The 16,170-nt window shown below is 62.1% G+C and overlaps 2 protein-coding genes across 2 annotated transcripts; one reads left to right on the forward strand and one right to left on the reverse strand.

Moving 5' to 3' along the window:
* Window positions 1-771: 771 nt before the first annotated feature.
* GRM2 (glutamate metabotropic receptor 2) lies at window positions 772-10,291 on the forward strand. Its single transcript, XM_029958258.1, has 6 exons — window positions 772-877; window positions 3,667-4,287; window positions 5,773-6,610; window positions 7,319-8,382; window positions 9,263-9,437; window positions 9,974-10,291. The coding sequence occupies exons 2-6, from the start codon at window positions 3,829-3,831 to the stop codon at window positions 10,045-10,047; spliced, it is 2,610 nt and encodes an 869-aa protein (XP_029814118.1). The 5' UTR covers window positions 772-877; window positions 3,667-3,828; the 3' UTR covers window positions 10,048-10,291.
* Window positions 10,292-10,990: 699 nt separating this feature from the next.
* Window positions 10,991-14,599, reverse strand: RRP9 (ribosomal RNA processing 9, U3 small nucleolar RNA binding protein). Its single transcript, XM_029958345.1, has 14 exons — window positions 14,509-14,599; window positions 14,300-14,376; window positions 13,918-13,997; window positions 13,762-13,804; window positions 13,475-13,601; window positions 13,108-13,232; window positions 12,764-12,856; window positions 12,551-12,651; window positions 12,298-12,432; window positions 12,058-12,120; window positions 11,835-11,980; window positions 11,667-11,746; window positions 11,451-11,524; window positions 10,991-11,359 (listed from the first exon to the last, which is right to left on the reverse strand). The coding sequence occupies exons 1-14, from the start codon at window positions 14,597-14,599 to the stop codon at window positions 11,254-11,256; spliced, it is 1,341 nt and encodes a 446-aa protein (XP_029814205.1). The 3' UTR covers window positions 10,991-11,253.
* Between the last annotated feature and the right edge of the window lie 1,571 nt (window positions 14,600-16,170).

A 16,170-nucleotide genomic window follows, 5' to 3' on the forward strand; every position in this document is an offset into this window, starting at 1 on the left:
AAGCTAAACCTTGCCTTTGTCTTTGGATGGTCCAAATCCTTCCCCAGCTGGGTGCTTGGACTGATGGTGAGTGCTGAGGACTGTGTGGAGTGCAGAGGGGCAGGGGGGTGATGCTTGGTCCCTGGGTTCCTCCCAAGGGCTTGAGGAGCAGGGGCAGGCCAGGCAAGGGAGGAACAGCACCTGAGGCACCAGCTTGTGGCTGTAGAGCTTGAGCTGGGGCTGGAACCCCTCTTACTGGGCTGGCAGTGAGCTGGGGGGTCTGAGGCCAGGGGAACAGGTGCTGAGCTGTGCCCTGCCAGGTCTGCCAGGGTGCAGAGCAGGTCCTGCCTGCTCTGGCCGTGTCCTGCCTCTGCCCAGCCTGGATCTGACCATCCCTTGCCTGCATCTAGCCATGCCTTGCCTGTGTCTTGCCTGGATCTGGTTGTGCCCTGTCTTCTCTGGCCATGTTCTGCTTGTGTCCCGCCTGTGCTCTGGCTCAGCGTGGCCATCCCTTGCCTGGATCTGGCTGTGTCTTGCCTGTGTTCTGCCTTCTCTGGCCATGTCCTCCCTGTTCCCTGCCTTCCCTGCCCGTATCCAGCCTCTGCCCTGCTCGGACCTGACCATTTGCCCCGGCTTTACCCCAGCCCCGCCGGTGCCCTGCCTGGCCTGCCGGTGCCGGAGCGAGCGGAGGGCAAGCGAGGCGGCCCCGGGGTGCCGCTGCCCGCCGGGCCGGACCGGGGCCGGGCCGGGGGCGGGGCCGGGGCCGGGCCGGGCGGGGGGCGGAGCGGCTCTGCTCGGCTGGGGCTGGCGGAGTGTCAGAGGCGGCGGCGGGAGCGGCGGCAGCCGCAGCTCCGAGGCAGCCGCGGCACCGGGCACCGGCTCCTGGCACATCCCCCAGGTAAGGGATGCGTCCCACCCGGCGCTCCTGTCCCAGTGGCCTCGGGCCCCGCCGTTCCCGGTGGCGTTCCAGCGCCTCCAGAGCCCCAGTGCCCGCGGCGAAGCGGCACCGCGACCGGCGATCCCCCGCAGCCGTCGGGCCGCGGCACGGCGGGGCTCGGCGAAACAGTGCCCCGGTGCCGGGCTCCCGGAGCCAGCGGGAGGGGAGCGGACCCGGGCATCGGACGGCACCGGGGGGTCGGGGTGGGGGCGGTCGGTGGCACCGGGGCCTCCCCGCGGTCCCCGCTGCCCGGCGCAAGACGCGAGGCTCTGGCAGAAGGTCTTGGGGGGTCCCCGTTCCCGCCGTGCCCGGCAGCGCCGAGCCCGCAATAGGAACCCAGCGGACCCGTCCGCCGCAGCCCCCGCCGGGCCGCCCGCCGGCACGGGGCATGGAAGCGGGGTGACCGCCCGGCGCGGGGGGACAGACCCCTCCGCCCCTGCTGTTCCCTCGGTCTCCCCTCAGGGTGTCCGTGCGGGGGGCAGCAGTGGCGTTGCAGGGGGGCTGTGTTTGTGCCGGGCAGCCGGACCTCAGGCGCGTTTGGGACGCGGGATGTGGGGCGGCGCGGTGGCGGGGGCGCCGGGGGAGTGCCCCGGGAAGGCGCCTCGGTCCCGCGGGGCACCGGGGCTGGCAGCCCGTGGGACAAGGGGGAGATGGGGGCTCCTGGTAGAGCTCAGCGATAGTGGGACCTCTGGGACCCCCGTGGGAGGTGACATTCTCCCGGCGCTCCCGCAGCGCTGCCGCTCCCGCACACGTCCCAGTTCTCACCCACCCCCAGGGGCGCTGGTGTCGGAGGGGTCAGAGCACCTGGCAGAGGATGGGAAGCTCTCAGGGCACGGAGGAATCACGGCCCCTTCTCACCCACCCCACTCGTGATGCGTTTGAGAGGGGAGGCTGCCCGCAGCCGGCAGGAGCTTCCCACCGTACTGTGGCTGTAGGGATGGACTTGGCTCTGCCCTGCCTGGTGCTTCACCTCCCCAGGTGTTCTACAGAGGTTCCCGCGGGCTGTCCCCCTGGCACTATGCCAGCCCAGCTGAGCAGCTGCAGGAATGGTGGCAGCCCTGCTCACGCATCCATCAGGCTAGGTGATGGTTTGCCCTTCAGAAGAGCTTGGCCTGAAGGTGCCTTTCATGTGGTAGGTCCTGCCAGCTGCCCCAGAAGAGCTGGACCACAAGGACCCGATCTGGTGCCACCAGACCCCTGTGTCAGGCTCAGCCTGGCAGCGATGGGCTCCATCAATTATCCATGTGCCTGTGCCCTCTTTCCTGCTTTAGGAAACCCTGGGTCCCTTAAAAGCATTCACTGCCTGAAATAAGGCAGGGACTCCTGTTTGTCTGTTCCCCAAAGTCCTTCAAATTGATGGGTCAGGTAGTAGATGTCCTGAGTCGGCTGGAGGCTTGTCACCAGCAGGTAGCACCCAGGGACAGGCACTTTGGGGTGTGGAGGAGGAGGTCTGCGTGTGTCTCATCACCCCACCCTGTTACATCCTGTGGCACACTGCTGCCCACATCCCCCTGGGCATCACCACCAGCTCTGGCTGCTTGCCAGAGGGCTCCTCCAGCACGGTCATTACCTGTCCAGGAGCAGCATGGGGGCATCGAGGGGTGCTCTGCTCCTGCTCGGGGAGAGAGGCCTCAGTACTGGCTGTGGGGAGCTGCAGGGGGGACCAGCACTCTCCAGCATCACCCTCCCACCCTGTGTGCCCCCGTGAGCTCTGCTGAGCTGCAGGCGAGCCCTGAGTCCCACCGCGGCACCGGCAGCTTCCCGTGCCAGAGCAGCCTGAGGCTTCTGGGCTGCCAAGGGGTTTCCTTCTCCCATGGCCCCTGAAACATCAGCCCTTTGGGATTTCAGCAGTCAGCTTCAAATGGGAAACAAATCTCTCCCGATCTGGGAAAAGACAATGGATCTCTGAGGGGACTGCACCTCCTGCCAAAACAAGGCCTGTCTGCTGCAAAAGCCTTTGATTCCCCCGTGCCTCCATGCTTTCTGCAGAGGGAGTCAGCAAACCTGGCTCTTACTTTTACTGAAATCTCTGAATTTAGTATACAGGGAAGGAAGGGGCGGTGGTGAAAGAACAGACTCTGAAGCACCACGACTGCCAGAGCCCCGCATGTCGCTGCGGGAGGATGAAGCCAGTGACGAGTCCCTGCTCCAGCCCTGGTGCCATGGACAGCCCTGGGGGCAGCGGCAGGGCGGGTGGGCTCCATGGTTATGGGAAGGGGATTAAAACAGTGTGGGTGCTGGGTGCTGCAGGCACAGTGAGCTCGTGGCCGGCTGCTTTTGGCAGCGCTCTTGGCTGGAGGTTGGGAGCTGTCGGCACCCCTGATGCTGCTGCGTGGGTTGGGGGCTCAGCTTGGAGCTGGCTTTGGTTCTACCCGCCCAGCCTGGGCTCCCTGTGCCAGGTGATATCCCTGGCTCTTTCCCCCTCCTTGGTATTTTAGGGCTGGCAAGCTGCCCCCTGGCAGGCTGCTCTGCCCGGTGCTGTCAGAGGGGCTAGCTCTGTGCCCACCCCTGTGCCAGTTCATCCCTGGGAGTGCTGTGGGGAGACCAGTGCCTGTGCCCTTCCTTGTCCCCTGGGATCTCTGTCACTTGTGTATGTACTGGGGGTCCCATGTCACTGTGGGAACTATTGCACCTCTTCACCTCACCCTTCTGCCCTTGCCCACCAGTGCAGCACCGACACTGCCCCTGGGGACGGTCCCTGTCTTGTCTTGCAGCCCACAGACCTAGTGGCTTTTCTTTTGCTTTTCCAGGTGCTGAGGGCTCTGCTGGGGTGGTACGACCTCTCTCTCAGTGACACCACGCCGCGCCACCCCCTGCCACCCAATGCCTGGGGACTGCCTTCCCTTGCCTTGAAGGGTGGCAGCAGGTGACACGGGGTGGCGCGGGTCCCCCAGCTGGTGCCAGCACACCCCATGGCGGTCCCCTTGGCCGCCTGGCTGTGGCTGATGCACCTGGCCACCTGCCTGGCTGCAGGGCACGGCATGGCTGGCAAGAAGGAGATCAGCATGGATGGGGACCTGGTGATTGGGGGCCTCTTCCCTGTCCACGAGAAAGGAGTGGGGAGCGAGGACTGCGGCAAGATCAATGAGCACCGGGGCATCCAGCGCCTGGAGGCCATGCTCTTCGCCCTGGACGAGATCAACAAGGACAGGAGCATCCTGCCGGGGGTGAAGCTGGGCGCCCACATCCTCGACACCTGCTCTAAGGATACCTACGCCCTGGAGCAGTCCCTGGACTTTGTCCGTGCTTCCCTCACTAGGGTGGACGGCTCTGAGCACATCTGCCCTGACGGCTCCTACGCTGTCCATGATGACGTGCCCACTGCCATCACCGGCGTCATCGGGGGCTCCTACAGTGACGTTTCCATCCAGGTACTGCCCAGGAAACCCAGCTGTGGGAAACCTCCAACCTGCCATAAGCCATGGGAGCCAAGCCTGTCCTGATTGGGGGTGGTGCATGGCACATGGCTCAGCTCCTCATCCCGGGATGATCTTGATACTCATGTCTATGCTGTGGCAGGCAGAGCAGCACTGTGCCCTCCGCCACCCCAAAATCCAGCCTGAGAGGTGCAGCTGGCTGCAAGGGATATGCACATCTGAGGGGCTCAGCCATAGGGCTGCTTGGCCAAAGCAGGGTGGGCACACGAGAGCATTGCCCCCACATCCCCCATGATCCCATGGGAACAGGCACCTCAAGCCTTGGACCTGGCTGTCACCCTGGATGGGATGCAGCTCAGTCCCCAAAACCCGGGGGTGGCCATTGAGCCATGTGCCTGCTGAGACCTAACAAGTCTCCAGCATGTGTCAGACCATGTCTCCCAGTCCCTGGGGTCCCTGAATCCCCCAGCCACAGGACGAAGGAAGCTGGGGCTGGATGATGGAGGCAGCATCCTGGTCCAGCCCACCTGGCCGTATGTCCCTTCCCTTGCTGGGGACCTGGTGTGTCCCCACAACAAGGGGCACTCTCCGGACCCTGGACAGGCAGGTAGCAGCAGGGGCAGAGTGTGGGATGGCTGGAGAGCATGGGGGTCACTGGGGAGGGCATGGCAGGCTGGCAGTTCCCATGTGTGGTGAGGACTGGCAGCAGCATTGCTGTGCTCGGGGACCTTATTGCCATTAGGGGACTTTGTTGTCGAGATCATTTGTCCACGTTAATTAAGCTGTGTCTCTTGCCTGGGGAGCAGTGAGATGTGGGCAGGCTCCGCAGCCCAGCCAGCACACCCGAGCCCCCCTTGCTGCTCCCAGAGCCTGGGTTTTAACAGCCTCATTAGCAGGCTTTTTTTCCCCTTTGAAGCTAACGAGAGCTTCTGCCAAGGGCTGGAAGGTGCCAGTCCTGCTGGGGCTCCCAATATGTGATGCACAAGTGCCAGTCCCCTTACCCAGCTCTGCAGCATCACCCAGACTGGGTGGGGGGCTCTGTCCTGGCCTCCAGCCCTCAGAACCATTCCCACCCTGTGCTGTGGGGCTACCAGGCATCCTGGCTTTCTCCTTGCCTACAAGCATGTCCCACAGGTCACCCACGGCAGAGTTTCTGCTTTTGCCACTAGTCTATTTGTCCCATCCACAGACCCAAATTTCAGAGGAGAGTTTTGAAATACTAAAAAAAAAACAAAAAAAAAAAGAAAAAAAGAGAAATGTACATGTCTGAGGGCTCAGGCACTCTGTGGATATTCCACCTGCTCTTCTTCTCTGGTCCCTCCACAGACCAGGATGCTCCAGGTCAGGGTGGGTTGCTCATCAGCCCATGGTAGTGCTTGGGAGCACCGTGCAACACTGGATGTTGGGCAGGGGTCCTCCAGTGAGAATGTCCCTTACTGGGTCACATCTTCAGGAACTCACCTCTCCTCCTCCACTCAGGTGGCCAACCTGCTGAGGCTCTTCCAGATCCCACAGATCAGCTATGCCTCCACCAGCGCCAAGCTCAGTGACAAGTCCCGCTACGACTACTTTGCCCGCACTGTCCCGCCAGACTTCTACCAAGCCAAAGCCATGGCAGAGATCCTCCGCTTCTTCAACTGGACCTACGTCTCCACCGTGGCCTCGGAGGGTGACTATGGGGAGACGGGGATCGAGGCCTTTGAGCAAGAAGCCCGCATGCGAAACATCTGCATCGCTACCTCGGAGAAGGTGGGGCGCTCCATGAACAAGAAGACCTACGACGGGGTGGTCCGGGCTCTGCTGCAGAAGCCCAATGCCAGAGTGGTCGTGCTCTTCACTCGCAGTGAAGACGCCCGGGAGCTGCTGGCGGCTGCCCAGAGAGCCAATGTGTCCTTCATGTGGGTGGCCAGTGATGGGTGGGGAGCCCTGGAGAGCGTAGTGGCCGGGAGCGAAGCGGTGGCAGAGGGAGCCATCACCATCGAGTTGGCAGCCTACCCCATTAAGGAGTTTGCTGCCTATTTCCTTAACCTCCATCCCTACAATAACAGCCGAAATCCCTGGTTTCGGGAATTTTGGGAACAGAGGTTTAAGTGCAGCTTCCACACGCAGGACTGTAGCCGGTATTCCCTCAAGGCAGGCAAGTTTGAGCCGGAGTCCAAGATCACGTTTGTGATCAATGCTGTCTATGCCATGGCTCACTCTCTCCACAACATGCACCGGGCACTGTGCCCCAATGACACCAAGCTCTGTGATGCCATGAAGCCCGTCAATGGCAAGAGGTTCTACAAGGACTTTATTCTCAATGTCAATTTTGACGGTGAGTCCAAGGTGGAGGTGGGGTTTGGCTGCCAAAGTGGAAAGAGATGGGTGGTGGGACAGGAAAGACGGAGACCCAAATTTGACCCAAGACCCTCCAGTTCCTCCAGCCTGCCCACACCCAGGGACCTGTGTGCCATGGGCTGTGGTTGTCCCAGGCTGCCAACAGCCCACCATCATCCTTGGGCCTTGTGTCCCCAGTGGAGACATGTGTGGAGAAGCTGGTGAACAATTCCATCCTGCTTCAGCTGGATGGGACCCGCTCCACAAGGAACCCTTCCTTGGAGCGTTCGCTTGCAAGTGTTGTGATTTATTCACATTTCAGGGATTAAAATGAAGGGATACCCTTGATCAGGGACTCACATAGTTTGGGGTGAATTAGAAACATGTCCTCTATGACTTGGGCTGAGCCTGGCTATTCAGGTGTCACTGAGCGCCATGCAGGGTGCACAATTCCCCTCCTTGCCCCTGTAGAGCTGACTGGGGCTGACAGCCTCTCAGGCAGGTGGGGAGATAGTTCTCCACCTTTGCTTTCCTGCTCCTAATATGTACACAGGCAGCAAGGATGGGACTGAAGGCAAGAAACAGATTAGACATTAAATTGTGGCCATGATGGGATGTGACCCTTTGAAGGAGCCCTGCCTCCAGGCTGGGAGCAAGTGTTCTCCTGCCTCATGGCAGTGACAATCTCCCCTTGTCCTCTCTCCAGCTCCGTTCAGGCCAGCAGACACGGAGAGTGTTGTTCGATTTGATCGCTATGGTGATGGGATTGGGCGCTACAACATCTTCAACTATCACCACGTGGACGGGCGGTATCGGTACCAGAAAGTGGGCTACTGGGCAGAGGGGCTCATCCTCGACACCAGCCTAATCCCGTGGGCTGAGGCCTCCATCCCTGTGTCCCAGTGCAGTGACCCCTGCAAAAAGAATGAAATCAAGAGCATGCAGCCTGGAGATATTTGCTGCTGGATCTGCATCCCCTGCCAGCCCTATGAGTACTTGCTGGATGAGTTCACCTGCATGGACTGTGGTCTTGGTTACTGGCCCAACGAGACCCTGAATGGCTGCTACGAGCTGCCCCAAGAGTACATCCGCTGGAAAGATGTCTGGGCCATTGGTCCCGTCACTATCTCTTGTCTGGGCTTTATCTCTACGCTCTTTGTTATCGGAGTCTTCGTGAAGAATAACGACACCCCCATTGTGAAGGCCTCTGGCCGGGAGCTGTGTTACATCCTCCTGACCGGAGTCCTCATGTGCTACAGCATGACCTTCATCTTCATCGCGAAGCCCTCCACCGAGGTGTGCACGCTCCGGCGCCTGGGGCTGGGCACGTCCTTCGCCGTCTGCTACTCGGCCCTCCTGACCAAAACGAACCGCATCGCCAGGATCTTCAGCGGGGTGAAGGAGGGGGTCCAGCGCCCCCGGTTCATAAGCCCCACGTCACAGGTGGTCATCTGCATGGCCCTCATCTCTTGCCAGCTCATCATCGTCATCATCTGGCTGCTGGTGGAGACCCCCGGCACAGGCAAGGAGACTGAGCCTGACAAGAGGTACATCGTCACCCTCAAGTGCAACAACCGCGACTCCAACATGCTCATTTCGCTCACCTACAATGTCCTCTTGATTGTCCTCTGCACGGTCTATGCCTTCAAGACACGGAAATGCCCTGAAAACTTCAACGAGGCCAAGTTCATTGGGTTCACCATGTACACGACCTGCATCATCTGGCTGGCCTTCCTGCCCATCTTCTACGTGACCTCCAGCGACTACCGTGTAAGAGCTTGAGCTTTGGGGGGCTCTAATAGGGCTTGATCTAAGTGGTCCTGGAGATTTGGGCCCCGTGGGGTTTGTGATTTGGAGATTTGTGGGCCTGGGGAAGGGTCTTCATCCGTACACCTCTGCACTGATGGTCACCTCTGCACTGGGGCATTCGGGACCAGGTGAAAGATCTTGAAAGGCTGTGGCTGAGGGGGTAATGAGTCCTGGAGAGAGGACCCACTCCCTTCCACTTTGCTAGGGTGAGGATGGAAAATGGCCCTGAGACCTCCAGAGAGCCCCTCAGCTGATCATGGAGGAGTGATGTGTCATCCTTCAGCCTTGTGACATGAAAGCATGAGTCACTGGCCCATCCAGATGTCTCACCCCAGGGCATGAAGGTCAACCCCAGGGCCAGCATGGTCCCTGGGGAGCTGGACAATGCCAGGGACTAGAGAGCACAGGATGCACCCTGCAGCACCTCAGGCTCCCTGGCAGGGCAACCAAACATGTTTCTGACAGGCCTTGAGGACTCGGTGGGGGCAGCTACAGCCGTGGGCTTCCAGAAAGGATCTGCATCCTCCAGAGGGAGTGGGCACTGGGGTGGGGGGTTCTGGGCTCTGCCCCCAGGCACTGTACCAAAGCAGCATGTTGGCAGGGCTGGGATGCTGCTCAGGGTGTACCTGCTTTGCAGGGGTGACATGATCCCAAAAGGGTATTCCCCATCTTCTGCCCATGGGTCTGACAGAGGGATGTGGTGTGGTATGGGGTGGGATGTCCCTGCAGGGTGGAGTCTGTGCCCAGTGGGGCTGGCCAGTGCCACTGGGGCTTCATCCTGCCCTCCGTGGGGTAGACGGTTCGTGGGTGGAGCACCTGATGCCCCCCACTCTGTCTCCAGGTCCAGACCACCACCATGTGCATCTCAGTGAGCCTCAGCGGCACCGTGGTCCTCGGCTGCCTCTTCACCCCCAAGCTCCACATCATACTCTTCCAGCCGCAGAAGAACGTGGCCAGTCACCGCGTGGGCACCGCTCGGTTCAGCGTGGCAGCTGCCAGCTCCAGCCAGTCCCAAGGTGAGCACAGTGAGGCTGGGGAAGGGCTGGGGGGGCAGCATCCCCTTCCTGGTGGGGGTGTGTGTGGGAGTACCCCAGCATGGGCTCCTGAAGGAAAGTGGAGGGTGGGGTAGGGCCTGATGGGAAGTGGGGAGGATGAAGGATGCTGTGTCCCCAGCAGCTCTTCCCTGTCCCTTGTCCCAGTGCCTCATCTCCCAGGACAGCACAGCTGCCAGAGGGGTACTGCTCCTGGGGGCATGTCATTGCTCTGAGGGAACATGGCCATCCCCCAGCACTCTCCACCTCAGTCCCAGGGGGACATAGCCACTCCAGGCACCCTCCACCCCAGCCCAGGGGATTCAGCTGCCCCCAAGTGCCTGTCACCATCCCAGGAACCCTCCACTTCACCCCCCAGGGGCTATGGCCACCCCTGGGCACCTTTCATCAGCCAGGGGGTAAAATGGTCACATTGGGTACCCATAGCCCACTGCAGTGGGGTGCTGTGAGGTGCTGCTGCCAGACCCCAACCCACCCCTGACTGCTGCCTTCCTGGCCAGGCTCAGCCTCGCAGTACGTGCCCACGGTGTGCAATGGTCGCGAGGTGGTGGACTCCACAACGTCGTCCTTGTGAAGGATGGGGGGGCCAGGCTGTGGTGCTGCCACACGGCACCTCCCCAGGGAGAGCAGTGCCCACAGCATGGCCCGACCGGGTGCCGAATGCAGCCGGGAGGCTCAGCCCCTGCCCCAGCACGAGCTACACATCCCACCTGTCAGGTCATGGTACGTGTCACCCTTCCCTTGCACCGAGCCACGTTACATGTCCTCTGCACCCTGCACTGAGCCATGGTGAACATCCTCAACCCCTGCACTGAGCCGTGGTGAACATCCCCAAGCCCTGCACTGAGCCACGGCGCATGTCCCTCTGTGTCACCTGCACTGAGCCACTGTGCTCCCCCACCCCCTGCACTGAGCCATGGTGAATGTCCCTGTCCCTTGCACTGAGCCGTAGTGCACATTGCACGGACCTTGCACCAAGCTGTGGTGTGTGACCCCCATTCCCTACACCGCCTGTGGCACAAATACCCCCTTCCTGTCCCTTGCACTGAGCCCTGGTGCACAACGTGACTCCCTCTCGCAAAGCCACATTCCAGCTCCTGCTTTTCTTGTGCCAATCCACGCTGCACCTCCTGCTCCCTCCACGCCGAGCTCCATGCTGGCACACACTGCCCACCACGCTTTCCCTGTCACCCTGTGGCAAGCTGTGCTCCACGTCACACTTTTCCTGGCGCTTCGTAGTTTCACTTTTCCTCCTGGTTTGGGCCCAGCAGAGCTGCCAAGCGTGGCTGGGCTGGGCCCAAGCCCCCCATCACTCCCCTCCCTGTGAGTGGCACTTCTCACCCCTGTATGGGAGACGGGGCAGGAGCAGGGGCGGATGAATTCCCGCTGGCCCCCAGCCCTGGCAGATCCCAGAGGGGCCGTTGGAGGCTCAGGGCGAGTAACGGGATCCAGGTATTTGAGCCCAACCACGTTTTTAAGAGTAGATATTTTTCTGTGAGCAAGAATGTGATTTTTTTTTTTTTTTGTAATTTATGTAAATAAAGTCGTTTTGGTGGTTTGTTTTTTTTACAAAATGGACTGTTCCAGAGCTCAGGTCTGGCCGAACCTGAGGGAAGGGGACAGACCCTCGCAGAGGGCAGAGCCACATCACAACACGGGGGCCAGCAAGGCTGTGTGACACCCCCTACTCACATCCTGCCAGCCCCAGGGGGGTGGCTGCACCAAGGATGCATCAAGGTGCAGCTCCAGGGACAGAATGACCTGCTTCACGACCCGGGGGCTAGGAGCTGCCAGGAGATTCAGGGCCAGAGGCCGTGGCTCTCTGTTTAAGGGGGATGATGCAGATGCTGTTTTTGGCTTCTTTGATTCTCCACCACCGTCCAAGCCTGCGGATGAGAGAGATGAGGGTCACACTCCAGCAAGCACCAGAGGAAAGGGGGCTGCACCCCCAGGCAGCGCCAGGGAGGAGGTCAGTACCGGTGCTCCTGCCCGATGCCAGCCACCAGGAAGTCACCAGATGATGAGAACTTGAGGCTGTTGACAAAGCCCACCTGGAGGGGACAGGGTAGGGTGAAGGGACAGAGCAGGTTAAGGGGATCCCATAGCCTCCTCCTGCTGTCCAGGGAGGGGAGCCCCTGCAGTGAGACCCTCCAGCCCAGCTCCAGCATTCCCAACCTGCCCATCAATCCATACCAAGGGGATGTCCCAGAGGTGCTCCAGCTTCCGAAATCCCTCACCACACTTCCAGAGCTTCACGCTGGCACTGTGGGATCCTGGGACAGAGAAAGGAGATTGTCACGGACCCCAACCCAGGGATGGGAGGAGGACCTCCCCCACACCCTCAAAGTGGCTGCCACACACCTGTAGCCAGGAGGTCACTGTTGCGCAGGGCGGCCACCGCTGAGATCCAGTAGGGCTGCTCCAGGCCCTGGGCATCCTGCATGCCGTGCGCCTGCCGAGCCAGCGCCAGAGGCTTCTTCTTTGTCAGCCCCCAGAGGGCTAAAGACCTGACGGGGACATGAGGGGTGAGGGGGCTGAGGGGGCACCCTGCCCACCCCTGGCACTGCCCCAGCCCCGTGCTCACCCGTCATCGGCGCCGGACACCATGTGCTCCTCATTGATGAGCTGAATACAGTCGATGGAGCCCCTGTGAAGAGAAGGGGTAACTGTCAGCAGTTACAAGTGTGCTTTGGGATCCTGTTCAGATGTGGGCTCGCCAGGGTATCAGCATCCCCAGGGTGCTCCCCGAGATGCTTGGCAGCCACACACCACTGCCCCAGCTGGGCATGCCTGCCCACAGCTTCCTCTCCCACCCCAGACCTACTGGTGCCCAGAAAACACGAGCTGTGTCTCCTCAGGGATCTTCCAGAGCCGCACGGTACCATCCCGTCCCCCCGCCGTCACACAGCACTCCCGGCTCAGGCTGTCCAGCCCCGTGATGACATCCTGGTGCCCGAATCTGGAGGAGGAGATGGCAAAGAGACGTGGCAAGCATGGCCCTCTGCCCCCTCACCTTGCCTCCCCCAGGGATGCTGGCACACCCTTTGGCAGGGTCAGTGGGATCCCCCCGGCCTTACAGGGTCTCCACATAGGCGTTCTCTGCCACGTTCCAGACTTTGACGCAGCGGTCATGGGAAGCGCTGTACAGCTGGTGTGTCCCCTTGCGGAAGGACAGGCCCTGCAGACAGACAGATGGACAGGGCACAGCAGTGAGGGAGGGGTACCAGGGAGGATGGGGCTGCCCAGCCCCACAGGCATCACAGGCACCACACCTGATGCCCCTGACTCACCGAGACAGCGTCACGGTGCCCTGTGAAGATGTGCAGGCGCTTGCAAGTGGCTGTGTCCCAGATCATGATCAACTTGTTCCTGTCTCCTGTGGCCTGGCAGACAGCAGGGGATGCCCAAGACCTGCCTCTCAGAGACCCATGGCCCACCCCAGCCTCCACTCCCATGCCAGCCTCCATTCCCACCCCATATGATTTCGGGTGATCCCGGGGACCCATCCTTAAATCTGCAGCGGATAGGGGCTGCTTTAACCGGGCAAGGCACATCTGGGCATGAGACACAACCCACAGGACCCTGGGAGGAGATGCAGTCCCCATGGCCACCTCTCTGTCCCCTGTCCCCGTACCAGGTACTTGTCATCCGATGAGATGGCCATGCAGAGGATGTGGGATGCGTGTCCCATGTGCCGCTCCTCCGTGCCCTTCTTCCCCCCGGGCACCACGCACAGCCTCTTCCCGCTGTCCACCTCCCCTGTGGGAAAGGTACGGCCACCATCACCCTCTGGGAGCCTCCCACCACTCCCAAAAGTGCTAATGAGCCTCCAACGAAGCCCAGAACCATTCCCAAAAGTGCTAACGAGCCTCCTACAGATCCCAAAACAATGCACATTCCCAGAGCAGCCAAGGGCTAAGTCACCACCACAGGCACCCACAGCCCTGATGCTGCAGGGTCCCCTGCAGAACAGCCAGTTGCAGCCTCAGGTGAACACTTGCATTTGATGAGGGAGCCGTCCTTGGACCCAGAAAAGATGAACTTGTCATCGGGAGAGATGACCAGGCAGGTGACAGGCAGCTGGTGTCCCCGCAGCACACGGATGCTGGCTGGATCCGGAGGCTGCACCTGCAGGGAGAGTGGGATGTGAGCTGGGCTGCCCCGGCCCCTTCCCCAGGCTTGGGAGTACCCCAGCACGGCACTGTGGGCAGGAGAAGGGCCGCGGGGTGCTGGCCATGCCCGAGTGTCCCCCAAAGCTGGCACTTATGGTCTGGCACCGGGCACTTACATCTTTGGCGACCAGGCGCTGCAGCCGGCCCTTCTGCTCGAGCTGGGGGAGAAGTGGGAGGCTCAGCGGAGGCGGCCCCAGCCCCGGTCCCGCGGGAGGGGCCAACAGACACACACCGGTGACCGCGGGGCCGCGACCGCCCCGCCCGCTTTCGACACGTCCTCCTTCAGTCGGTCGCCGATGAAGATCCCCGGCTGGGTTTCCTCCTCTCCTCCTCGCCCGTTCCTCCTCTGCCGCTGGACAGTGCGTGAGAGCCGAGCCCAGTGCCCGGGCGCCCCCGCCCGGGCACCGGGGCCGGGCGGGACTACCGCAGCCTGGCGGAGCTCCTCCAGGTAACTGGCTCTGGCCCAGGCGCAGCTTCTTCTCCTGCGGCGTCTCCTCACTCCTCCTCCGCCGCCCGCCGCCTCTCGCCGCCGCCGCCCCAACGACCAATGGCTTGCGGGGACACTGTGTGCGTGAGCACCCCCGGCACCGACACCCTCCGGTACCAGGCACCCACCTCCAGCACCGCAACCTCCTGGTGCATCTCTAACCTTACCCGTCTAAAGGAGTCGCTGGACACCTCCTCGTCGGCGGCCGGCCGGCCGCGCCCGCTCTCACCCTGGGCGTTCGGACCTGCGGGACCGGGCGGATCAACACGGGACGGGCGCGGCGAAACGCGCGACGGCGGCCACCCCGCCGGGACAGCCCCCTCGCCCCCCTCCTCCCTCCCTCCCCTCCCTCCCTCCTTCCCGTGCCGGCCCTCACCGCCGGGCGCTGCCGCCGCCGCCCCGCGGCCCCGCGCCGGGGCCTTGGCTTTTTTTGTTCCCCTGCCGCTCGCCGCCGCCGCCGCCGCCATGCTGCGGGACACGTGGGGCCGCCTGCCCGCCCGCCGGCACGGGCCCCGCCCCCGGCAGCGCCCCGGCTGCAGGCGCCGGCCCCGCCCTCCGCTTGGCCCCCCTTGTCTCGGAATCGCCTTCCCGCCCTCCCGCCCGGGCGGAGGCGTGCGTCACTGCAGCGGTGAGGCCCCCGCCCTCTGAGATAAGAACCACGCCCTCTCAGCTTCTTTAGCCCGCCCATGCGAGATAAGCCCACCGCCGCGCGTGTCGGCGACCCGCAACCCCGAGCCCGGTTGTCACACCCCTAGCCCTCCCTCCTCTGCCCCCCATGGCTCCTCGGGCCCTGCCCCGCAGCCCCCGTCGCAGCTGGTGGCCCCCAGACCTAGAGTCGCGATGGCGGTGACAGGGAATGGGTGGCTGCTTCCCAAATCATGGTCACCTTCTGCCTCTCAGGGACCCTCAGCCAGGGGGGCACGGCCTCTGGTCCCGTCCCGTGTTCTTCAGGGGGTCTCAGGGACCCGTCCTTGGCTGTGCCGGGGTAGTGCCTCTCTGTCTGGGAGAGGTGATGCTCTAAAGAGCTAAAATCTGTTTTGGGGCATAAACTTTATTTTACACAATCAGCTTCTTTTCTCCTTGGCACTAATGGAGGCAGGGAAGGACAGCGGGAATGTCCTGCACTGGTCTCTGTAAGGCGACAGGCTTAGGAAGGGAGCAGCTGTCTGGCTGCTCTCTGGAAGATTCTGGCTGAGGTCTCTTCTGTCAGATTTCGGGAAGAGCAGATCCCCCAACCTGCAGAGCATCCTAGGGCTCAGACTGCTGCTTTCTTGTGCCCCAGCAGAGTCCTCGCTGGAGAAGCTTACTGAGCAGCAGAGATGCCACAACCACCACCATCAGGGACACAGTGGCAGTGCTCAGAGCCTGTCCCAGCCCGTGCAGGTAGATGCACCAGCTGGGGAATGATGTTATTCCCAGGCTCAGCACCCCAGGACATACAAGGGGAGCCAATCTCTCTGGCTGGGGCTACAAAGTTTTGGCCTTGGTGGCCCCAGGCTGCTGCGGAGCTGTTGTCCAGGCTGAGGCTGCAGGAACCCATGCCAGGGGCGGTCTGGAGGCAGATAGATGGGCAAGGACTCACCACCCCATCCATCCAGGCAGCAGGTGCAGAAAGGCAGCAGTGGGCAGGGAGGGGGCTCTGCCTGGGGACTCAGCAAGCTGGACCTCAGGGGGACACATCTGAAGGGTCCAGTGCCAGCACTGCACTACCCAAAGGACCGGCTAGGTGGGGAATCCCATCCTGGCCACGCTCTTGTCCTGGTCGTGCAGGTGAAGGAGCAGCGGCAGCAGTGCAGGGCTGTCCCGCACCTCCTTTTTCATCAGCTTCATCTCAGCCATGAGGCCCATCACCACTCGGAAGAGACGGATGGAGAGCTCCCCCACGGTGTCCGACTCCCTGGGGAGGAGGGAAGGAGGACCTCAGGCAGCTCTGCTCCAGAGGGAAGCGGAGCTGCGGCACTGCAGGTCTGCCATGGGGTCCTTGGGGCTGGCGGCTGGAGAGGAAGGCCCTGCGGAGGGCCGGGGGCTAAGGGTGGGT

Source organism: Manacus vitellinus, unplaced genomic scaffold (assembly GCF_001715985.3).
Source record: "Manacus vitellinus isolate BGI_N305 unplaced genomic scaffold, ASM171598v3 scaffold_14_pilon, whole genome shotgun sequence".
In the NCBI taxonomy this organism is placed as follows: Eukaryota; Metazoa; Chordata; class Aves; order Passeriformes; family Pipridae; genus Manacus; species Manacus vitellinus.